The 11,694-nt window shown below is 38.4% G+C and overlaps 1 protein-coding gene across 1 annotated transcript; it reads right to left on the reverse strand.

Annotated features, from left to right (window-relative positions):
- Positions 1-7,953: 7,953 nt before the first annotated feature.
- SLC25A51 (solute carrier family 25 member 51) lies at positions 7,954-11,180 on the reverse strand. Its single transcript, XM_081103334.1, has one exon. It carries the CDS (start codon positions 11,172-11,174, stop codon positions 10,281-10,283), a length of 894 nt encoding a protein of 297 aa, XP_080959460.1. The 5' UTR covers positions 11,175-11,180; the 3' UTR covers positions 7,954-10,280.
- Between the last annotated feature and the right edge of the window lie 514 nt (positions 11,181-11,694).

The following is an 11,694-nucleotide window of genomic DNA, read 5'->3' on the forward strand; positions in this document are numbered from 1 at the left end:
TCCCTCGGCCTAGCCTGTGCCCTCTTGCAATCCGGGACCCCTCGGGGGATGTCGAAGAGCTGGTTTCGGCCTGATCTCTCAGGCCAGGCCGAGGGACCCCACTGGTGCACGAATTCATGCACTGGGCCTCTAGTAAGAATGATATTATCTTTTCACATTCATTGAACTAGCCATAGTGCATGATTTAATAAAAAAAAACTTAGAAAATTTAAAATTAAAACAGAAGTACTCCCTTCCCAACAAACTTTTTAAAAGATCAAATGTTTTTCATTTAAGAATTAGGAAAGCTTTCTAAACATGTAATTGGCTTTCACCTTTTCAATGGATTTTTTGTGTGTGTTTTTATTCAATTGAATTGTTTTGAGTTTTTCAAATGGATGAATGTAGAGTTGTAGGTGAATTTATTATCTAATTACATACCTATATACAATTTTAAGGTTTTAATCTTTTATTAATATATGCACTGAATATTTTAGTATAAGTCTACCTCATAATGTGCTTTTAAAAAATAAATGCTACTTTGAAATACTTGACACACTTTTTGTGTGTGGCTAACCTGTTTAAAAGGTTGATTGGCAAAGTGGCATTTAGCGGTAGTTTGAACACTTTTGTTTAAATCACTTAGGTGTTCATCTTTAGACCAGAATCAGGCATAACACTCTGGCAGAGGCAGGGATTTGGTGGTTCTTGTTGGTGAAAGTCTAAACTTTCTCAATCATGTAGCCCTATCAGAAAAAATTGGAGAATACACTCTAAATTTTGATTATTTATAAATTATATATATGCATATACTATTGTACAGATCTATATGTACATTATAAAACATGTATAGAGATAAAGGAAATTTTTAAAATATAACATTAAAAAACTCAGTCCCTTCCAGGGATCGCCTTGTGCTTCTACTGTACATGCAATTTTGTTTTGTGAAGATCACTGTTCTAAACACAGAACTGGCATTTTACACTGAAAACACATTTATTAAGATCTGATCCATTCACATCTGTTCATTTACACATTTATTCAATATGAATGTTTTGTAGTTTCATAAATTAGTTCTTTATTCAGTGAAAATAATATATAAATAGAAAGCATAGTTGACAAAATTCTACTTTTGTCAAGCTATATACAGTAATTGCTTCTCATGTAGACAAATTAGAACATGCTATTTTTTTTTCAGTGTTCCCTAAGAATAATTTTTTAATATTATTTAACAGGGTGATTAGTGGTTCATTTCACCATACCACTTTAATTCACTAAAAAATGATAATCAAATTTGGTACACTCACTTTTTTGGTAAGCCATTGAAGAGAAAAATAGAATAAATTCCTTTCAATTATTTTGTGAAATTAACCATTTAGATAAACTGATTTAACTAACCACAGCACTAATTATTTCAGTTATTCCAATGACTGACATGATATGGACTATTTAAAAATAGATTTTTTTAAATTTAAAAGGAAATGATTATTTGGCATGCATTTATACTAATGAATCAACAACTTATATTAGTTTACTATTCCTTTTTTAAAATGTATTTTTATTGATTTCAGAGAGGAAGGGAGAGGACTGACCAGGAATCGAATCGTGACCTCCTGGTTCATAGGGCGATGTTCAAACACTCAGCCACACTGGCTGGGCTAGTTTCCTATTTCTGATGTAACAAATTACCAGGGACTTAGTGGTTAAAACAACAAATTGATGTTCACTGAGTTTTCTTCCAGACCCTTCCTTCTGACAGAAGACAGGAAAAGTGGTGCTCAGTCTAGCATGTGTTCAAGGCACCTGGAGGGCTTCTTAAGACAGACTGCTGGGACCCCATCCAGACTTTCTGATTTCATAGGTTTGTGGTGAGAGCCCCCATTTTGCATTGCTCACCCATTCCCTGTGGCTGCTACAGTTCTGGAAACCACAGTTTGAGAACTATGGATATTGAAAATGTAGAGTTTGCATTTCTCATTGGTGCCAGATCCCATGGATCTTTATGTAGATAAAGCCATTTTAGAGAAGATCTTAACTTCGGAGGTTGATATTATAGATGGACAACGTGCATCCCATCAACTACACTATTTATACATTGTCAGTTTGGCAGTCCTTCAGTGAGAGCTAAGACTTTCCTAGTTTAATATATTGAAGTTACTGAGCAGTGAGTTAAGCTAAGATCGTCTACCTTCTCAGGAACAGACTGGTGCCCTGTGGCTTGTCTTCTAACTCAGAAAGAGGAGCACTGCTACAGTACTGCCCCTCTCTGGTGTGAGCTGGGCAGAGCTGCAGCCAACAGAAAAGGAACAAACTAACCATGGCAGAGACAACTCAAAATGCTTTTTAACCTTTCTATAGGAAATAGCTGTTTCCATTTAAATTATGGGTACACTAGACTGCTGCATTAAAATTAATTTGCAAAAGCCTTCACTTTAAAAGGCTAGTATTTGGGGAAAAGGAAGGATCCAAATTTCATTGTGAAAGAATTACTTTTTAAAAGTTCAATACAAAGTATCAGATCTATTCTGAATACATTGTATTTATTAAACAGTTATTACCTAACTAGAGGACGATGCATGAAATTTGTGCAAGGGGCTCGGCCCTCACAGCCCCAGCTTCATCTGGAAGGTCGTTCAGGTGTTTGGTCTAATTAGCATATTAGCTTTTTATTTATATAGGATAGTATTTTTGTGCGTGTATATAATTAATAAATGTATATAATTAAAAGAAGGATTTCCTGGCATTTATTGAAAGTTACAGAGTATTGGCAGGAAAATCATGATCCCTACCCTGGTGCCTCAAAGGGGTCAGTAGATTCCTCACCTCTGGGGTAGTCTCAATAAGAAATAAATTGATTAGGCTCTATTTTACCCACCAGCCCTGTCACAACCTGTGAGGGGTATTCTAAGAATAACTAAACTAAAAGAACTAAACTCAATCTCTCAATATATCAGTAATACCAAATATTGTGATAAACCCCCAAATGATTTTTCTCAACATTTTATTATAAAAATGTTCAAACATACAGCAAAGTTGAAAGAATTTTACAGTGAACATGTTTACCAAGATTCTACCATTAACATTTTACTATGCTTGTTTTATCAAATACTCCATCAATCCATCTTAATTTTTATGTATTTTGAATAAATTACAGATATCTGTACACATCCTTCTAAAAATCCTCAGCAATACATATCATTAACTAAAGTTCAGTATTTTTTCTTTTGTTGAAAAATTTCATTGATGCCCACAAATATTAATGGCATACCCTCTAAGTTTATACAAATGTATACACTTGTATACATTTGCCCAAATCTGTATCGATATACGTAGATTACAGTACCACCATCACCCCAGAAAGTCCCCTCATGACCCTTCCCAGGTAAGTCCCTTCTCCATCCCTCCCAGAAGCAGCCAGGTTTTTTTTTTTTTCCCCACCATAGAGTTGTCTGAATGTCATATGAATGGAATCAGACATTATGCATTCCCCATGATGTTTTTAAAAGACACATTCTTAGCCTGGCTGGCGTGGCTCGGTGGTTGAGTGTTGACCTGTAAACCAGGAGATCACAGTTTGATTCCTAATCAAGGCACATGCCCAGGTTGTGAGCTCCATCCCCATTGGAGGGCGTGGAGGAAACAGCCAATCAATGATTATCTCTCTCCCTTCATCTCTGAAATAAATCAAAATACATCTTTTTTTTAAAAAAAACACACACAACAAATTCTTAGAAAAAGTGTCTCTGAAACAGGGAAAGTAATAGTGATAAAGACAACATCTGGGATCAGATTTTGAGTCATTCATTGAGCAGATGTGAGACTAGTCTGTGGATACAAAGACATTGTGTCTTGAAGGACACAGCACACCATGGGAGAGCAGGTTGAGACAGTCACCACATGCACAGACCTAATCTAGCCTGGAGTCACTGGGGCATCAAGGGAGGATTAAATTTTTACTTTGGAACTTGTCTCAGGCACCCAATGCTCTATTTCCACAAGTCTAGAATCTTATAATTCAAAATGATTTGTCTTTAAATAAGGGCAGTTTTATAGTACTGAGCAAATGCTGGCAAATTTGCTAAACAAATAAGAAATAAACAATAAAAGGCACAAACTGAAATTAGTAGATAGTTAGCATTGCCCCCAGACACAAACCCAACATGCATTCCTGCCCCTGGACCCTGAGCTGCAGAAGCTTTGAAGAGCCCCAAAGCGCCACCACGAAGTTTTCATCCTCTTGGACTTCGCCTTAGCTTTCTCAAGGCCTCACACCTATTACATCTCCAAGTTCAGGCCCTCACTTAACTTCTTTCCTCTTTACCTTCATATTTTACACACAAATTACCAAAGAAAAGTCTTTAGTTCCCATACATACCCACTTTTTCCTACTTGAAACTATGCCTCTTTCCTAGTGGAGGAGTGCAGAGCCCAAAAACCCTGTACATTTCTTTCTTAAATGATTGTTTTCCCAGAAAGCTAGAAGGATTAAGGGAAGTTCTGAAGCTTCTTTCTACCCAAGGGAAAGAAAGCTCTAGGCCAGGAGCCACCCATTACTTGACCCTTGTAACTAAATGAATTTACTTCCCTTGTGTGGTGTGCTCTGTACCAGCAACTGCTGACTAATCGTGACTGGTTTTGTTGATGATTAAAACGTTCTTCTTGCCCTTCATCACCTTCAGCAGGCTTAGTTCTACAATTTACAGTGCCAGAGGGGATAAGGAAAACGGAGTGCCTGGACATACACGCAATCTTGACGCATGCAGGAACTTTTCTTTTGGTCTCAAATTGGCTACACATTTCTCAGATGAAAGGATAGCTGCCAGTGTTAAAAAGGAAAATCAAGAACTCACCAGTCATTTAGCTCATAAATGTTACGGACTTCGTGTTTGTGCCACCCAGAAAGCTAATAGGTTGAAACCCTCAATGTGATGGTATTTAGAAATGAGGCCTTTGAGAGGTCATGAGGTGTAAACGAGGTCATGAGGATCTCTCTGCCATGAGAGGGCACAGTGAGAAGTCTGCACACTAAGAAGAGGCCTCTCACCAGGAATCAAATCTGCCAGCACCTTCATCTTGGACTTCCCAGCCTCCGGAACTGAGAGAAATGTCTGTTGTTTAAGCCATCCACTCTATGGTATTTCGTTATGGCAGCCTGAGCAGTGTAAACATTCTTTCCTTAACCTCCATGACCCCTCAAGGAATGAAGGTCAGACAGGCTGTTCCAGAATGCTGTGATCCTGAATAGCCACGTGTCCCTTCACTCTGATTCCTAAAGAAATATTTATACCTATCAGGTGTCAGTCACTTGCCAGGCACTTGAAACACTGAAATCTAGAGCAGAATCCCTGCCTTATGGAGCTGGCATTGGAAAGGGGAAAAAAGCATGAAGTCACCATATAGTTAAAACAGGGATGTGATAGCAATAGAACATTTAAAAGGGGGGCCTGACTTAGTCCTGCAAGTGTGGGCTGTATTCTCTAAAGTGGCAGTTGACCTCACTCTCAAGTCCTCAGTGGGAATTAATGAGTGAGTCGGCAGGGTGCGGTGTACGGGCAGAGGTCCTCTGCCCAGGTCAAGGCCAGGCGGCTCGAGGAGGATGGAAGTCCTTGTTCTGAGGGCAGTGACTAGGCAGGCAGTTTCAGCTAGAGATGAGAGTAAAGGTGGCAGGGTCTGGATCATTTCATCTAAAAAGATCAGTCAGCAACATGAAGAATGGATTAGAGATGAGAATTTAGATAAATACTATTCTCAATTTCTGCTTCAAAATCAGCTATGTTCATCTGGGGGGAGGGGGGGGAAAGTTCTCTATGGAAACTTCAGGGGCTAAAGGGATTAAGTTGGGAATCAGCCTGCTGGGGCCTGTGAGTGCTCTGCAGCTGTGTGAGCTCCTCTAGGCCCCTTCCCGGTCCTCCCTCGAGAAATATTCTCTACCATCAGCGGTTCTCAACCTGTGGGTCGCGACCCCTTTGACAGTAGAACGACCTTTTTACAGGGGTTGCCTAAGACCATCTTGCATATCAGATATTTACATGATGATTTACAACAGTAGCAACATTACAGTTATGAAGTAGCATCAAAAATAATTTTATGGTTGGGTCACAACATGAGGAACTGTATTTAAAGGGCCAGAAGGTTGAGAACCACTGCTCTACATGCTCCCCTCACTTTGTGGTCTATAATGGCTGCCGCAGGTGGGTTAATTAAAATGACACTTCATCAGATGGCATGTAAAATACTACTTTTATCAATTCTAAAGTTCAGGATATTCACTTTTGTAATGAATTTGTACCCTAAAATGGAGTTTCAGAAATACTTTACCCTTACCTAGTTGTCCTCATCAAGCTACACCGATCTCTAGACACAGGGAGCACCTTACAATTTAACATGTAAACCAACAGTGTGCTAATATGGCTTCACTCTAAAACAATGGAGCAGCTATGAAGTTTCAAGCAGATAGAAAAATCCTGAAACGCATGAACATCTAGACCCCTAGCCTGGGGTAAGCATGACCCAAAGGGATATGATTACAACAGAAATTACTGGCAAACTGAATTCGCCAAGACAGTTTTACACTCAGTAGAAAAAAAATTTCACTTGAGAAAAGCTTTAAAGATCAAAATACTTTGCAGTTTAGCTATCTGGAAAATTAAGTTATTTGGAACTCCTCTTGTTCCAAGATGGAGTCCCCATAGAAAGCTGCTAACAATCAAAATAGTGTGGCTAAACGTATTATCAACACAAATACTAACAGATCAATTTACCACAAAAAACAAAAAAAAAGGAAATATGCTAGTAACTAACCCAACCACAAAAGACCAAATGGACTTAAAAAAGAAAACAACTTTATTCCAAAAAGAATTACCAAAAGAAGCATGTTAACTCTGAAACATTTAACAGGTTTCATTTAAACTCACAGTCACAAAATTCAAACAAAAACAGCTTTGTGTGCTTAACCACTTTTAATGAAACTTTCAAAACGGAAACATGTACTGTAGAGATTGCCCCATAATTTGGGAGCCATTTAGGCAAATATTTAATATTAAGGGGGAAAACATCAGCATTAAAAACAGAAGTCTCAAATGTAAGAATAGGTGTTCAAGTCTTTGATACGCATTTACATGCATGAGAAAACAAAGAATTATTTTAATTTAGAAGAAATCAAGTCTTTCTTCAAATATGATCTCCTATCTCGCCTTCATTTTGACCGCATACCCCTCATGCTCCATACTTCATCTGCACTGAACCAGTGTTGGTCATCATGATTGGCTTACTGGGAAGCCCTCCAGGTCCCATTTCACAAATCCTGTCTACCACCCATTATTTGCTCACATGTTTGCACAGCCTTCTGAGTATTACCACTGTAATTAAGCTAGGGAATTTCAGGTCTCCCAAGAATGATTCTATTTACACAATTCTGTTTTACCGCACAGTTCACAATATATAGGTGATTATATAACTATAAGATGAATATTGACTATTGAGACAAACAACATCAACTTTGTCTCCAACACAAATGAAACATACACAAATTTCCCACCAGAGGTTGTGTTTAGTCTGTGGTGCAGTCCTGAGGGCTCATACCACTTTACGTATGTTAAATATGGAATCCATAACATCAGACATGAATATAGGAGGCAAAACCGGAAGTGCCCCGTGCTCATGAGCAGTCTGTGTCACATATGTAACAGAAAGGGCCACTTTTAAAGCTTTTCAAATAGTTAGTTAATCATATTTGCCTTTTCAGAATTACTGTACTAATTCACACTGAAGGTAAAAACAATAGGTAGAATCTTACTTGTAACATAAATTTGACTTATTTTCAAGTTCAGACAAAGCTGTTGGTTACAAGTTGTGTTAAACTTTTTGTCAAATTTAAGAAGTCTACAGGACAACAAAGAACCATCCCTGGTAATGTATTTGCAGTTTGGTCTTCAAAAGCTGTAAAAGGTGACAAAGAAATCCAAAAATATGAGTTAAAACCATTAAGAATATTTATTGTTTGTAAATACCACATATTTGAGACAGCAGAAACCAAAGTGTCCTCCTTTATATTCTCACTTCACTTGTATTTTACGAAGTGCTTTAGAACTTAAGATTTCTACCACCTGTGTGGAGTGTATAGACAAAAGCAAGCCCTGTGGGACCAAAGGCCCATGGAGTCCACTTCCAGGGCCAGCGCATGACCCCAGGCTAACACACCTGCCACATGCTGAGCACCTAGACAGGCAGTACTCAGCGGCTCACACACAAATGAGGGGTCACGCAGCACAGTACCAATGTCATTCATTTCTGAAAGAACTGCTTCCAATCCTCACCCTTGACTCTATTTGATAGGCCAAAGGATGCTACTCACATTTATTTGGTGAGTTTTCTGAAATCCTGACATCTGCACCTTGGTTGCTCAAGTAAACTGCCATTTTTAGCACAACACTGTCAAACAGAGCTGTTGTAAATCTCCTGAGCTTGATTATTGCCTAACAAATGCTTGATTATGCTTCCTAATCCTTTTGGTTGGAAGAAGGATGTTCATTTTATTTGACCAGCCATACTGCATGTAGAGGTAAACATCTGTTTTAGACTATCTGCCCAGAAGCTGAGTAAACTACCAATTGAGACCCTGATTTTATTTTGGTCATTACGTGCACATTTTCATATGCAATTACCCAGCCTGATGAGAAACTGGTAGTAGGAATCCTAACTACTCTGCCATGTCAGATGCTGGAAAGCAATCTTAACTACATATGTACAGATGTAGGTTTAAAAAAAACACCACTTTTCTAAGATGTTTCATGATTACTAATCATTCAACTGCTGTATGAATCATTTTGCCTGATTTATCTGGAAAATACATCTTAAAAGCTGATTCCTTTGACAAATACGTTTTTGTTAGGTAAGGGATGACTAATCTATCCACCTATTACCAGTCTAGAAATTTAAAATTAACCCTTCAAATGTCTTTATTTAGATCTGATCCTCTCAAATTGTTTTAATGATAAAATGGTAAAATTGGGTTCCCAAAATGTAAAAATCCTAATACAAGTCTCTATTTCCAAAACTAAATTAAAATTAAAAAAGACAGCCAACACTGTGGGACGAAAGCAATCCTGAGCGCGCACGCGCGTGCACACACACACACACACACACACACACACACAACAATGAGAAACCAGGAATAAAACCTGGGATTCTATTACACAGACTTTCAAAATAAAGTTTTATGGAAGTGTTTTCTAAAAGGAGTTTCAAGAGAACAGAGTACTTGAATAAGACAAACTAGTACGTAAAGGGGGAAAAACTCCCAAAGCTATTTGCTAAGTTGGCAACAATAATTCAAAGAAATTGAGCTAAAGAGAGTTTGATCTTTACATAATTAATTTGAAACTTAGTAAGATGAAACGCCTATGACAAAATTTAAGTCTCCCCACCTTTTGGCAGTGAAATTAACAAGAGGATATTCTGGACAGGTTTAAGGTCACATTCAGAATTACACTGAAAACTTTCAAATCCAGAAAGCAAATGGGAGCTTTCATTAGCTGCTGGAGTCTACCATGCCTAAATAGAAACAGTGTGGATAATGACTATCCCAACAGGTGCTGTTTCAAAATACAAGCAATTTATCATGAAAAGCTTACACCTATTAAGCTTTCTTCTGTCCTGCTCCTTGTGTATATGCTTTAGTTTAGCAAAGACTACACTTTGCAACTCCTCCTAAGAGGAGAGAAGCAAGAAATGGAGTAATAAAAGTAAGCCTGAGAATTCAAGGGGCCCTAAGAGCCTTTTCTCTGGCTGGTCATGGCCACTTGTTTTAATAAAAGACTATCTTGGCTATTAGTTTCCTCAGCAAAAGCCATCCATAGACAGACAGCTATTAACCAAGCAATTAGCCCAAAGTTCTCAGGTAATAATTAGAACAAAACAAAACAGGCCGGCCGTTGTGGTTTCGTGGTGAAGCATCGGTACCCGGTCAGAGCCCAAGCCAGGCTGCGGGCTCCATCCCCAGTAGTGGATATTCGGGAGGCAGCCAACCAATGACTCGGACTCATCACTGATGTTTCTCTCTCCCTTTCTCTCTCTGAAATCAATAAAAAAAATTATAAAAAAAACACACCCAAAAACCCTTAAATTTTTCTATTGAAACCTTTTATTCTGCATTTGTTGGTGCTTAAGGAAAATAGCTTTGCCATAATTCATTGTGCCCTGAACTTACGACACCAACTTATACTGGCCAATTCGGAGCGAGGCCAAACTACACTCTTCTTTAAAGGTCTCGTCAGGTGGTAAATGGCACTGAATTATTTCTTTCATGTAATTTTTAACAGGAATTCATAAGTTGCATTGATTATTCCCCAAGAGATGAGGGACCGGTGGTAATTTAGATGGGCACCTCTGAAAAGATTTGTCAGTTTCCTGTCTCGTTCTAACCAGATTATTTTGAAAACCTGGGGAAAAGACTGAAATTCCCCACCAATCTGAGACTGCATGCGAGTTTTTACAACATTAATTGGAAAAAACAAGATTCCCAACATGGCACCCAATAAACCTCCACAGATAAAATCATTGACCAAATGAGCACTGTACGTTGTTGCGGTAGGCAGGTGCTCCTTAATGGGACCCCGAAGGCCAAAAAACAGGACATTGCTGAACCCATTACGGAAAAGAACAGGTATCAAGCCTCGATAATACTCTCCAATTCCATGGCATTTCAGTGCCTTGAAAGCCTGGTAAGTGTTTGTAAATTTATCATGATGCTTGTGGTCTTGCAGCAGTGTCTGAACTCTTTCCAATGGAGTGAAAATTGCTTCTGTTGTCCCTGCAAGTATTGCTGCCATGCTACGGGTTGCAAAATCTGGGGTACTGACATGCTTACGGAGAAGGCAAGATAAATCCTCATACAGACCAAACATAAGTGCCAGTGTGGTTGTCTTCTGCACTAATGGGGGAAGAATTCCGCGATACAAGTTTCGAAATCCATCCCTCCTCAACTGAAGCACTGCATCCCTGGTTTTGATTCCATACAGCTGTTGCCGAAAGAGGACCTTCTGAATGGGAAATGTGATCGCTACGTTGCTGAAAGCTGCACAGCAGCCACACAAATAATGTTTCCTTTCACCAACATCTGTAATATGAGGTGATATATCTTGTTTTGAAGATGTTATGATTGGCGACCTCTTTTTATGAGCTTCTGAATCCATCATGTGGCTTAAGATCTGTCGTCTTCATGAAGGATTTTTTTTAACCTACAAATAATAAAATGACAATAAACCTTTAAAAACAGTGTTAAACACATGGATTTTTTTCCCCCAAAACCTTCCTCCAATTTCTGGACACTTCCCTTTATAGATTAGCAGTTCTCCAAGTTTTTCCAAGGACTCCTGGAGGTCCCTGAGGCCCTTTCTGTGGTCCAGGAGGTCCTCCCTGTTCCAACTATATACGATGTGATGCTGGATTTTCTGCATATACTTCAAAACAACTTACTAGTACAACAGACTGAATGCAGAAGCAGATATGAGACCGACCTAGCTTTTAAGCCAGACATTAAAAGAAACTTGCAAAACTATAAATCACACTCTTCTCAATATTTTTTTGAACAAGTTATTTTTCATGAAAATGTTGTTTACGTTAACATATAATGATTTTTATCATCGCTATTTTAAAGTAAATTAATGTTTTTAAATTTTGTTTTAATTTCTAAGACCACAAATATTAATCCACATA

This window comes from Myotis nattereri (assembly GCF_964212035.1).
Source record: "Myotis nattereri genome assembly, chromosome: 12".
Lineage (NCBI taxonomy): Eukaryota > Metazoa > Chordata > Mammalia > Chiroptera > Vespertilionidae > Myotis > Myotis nattereri.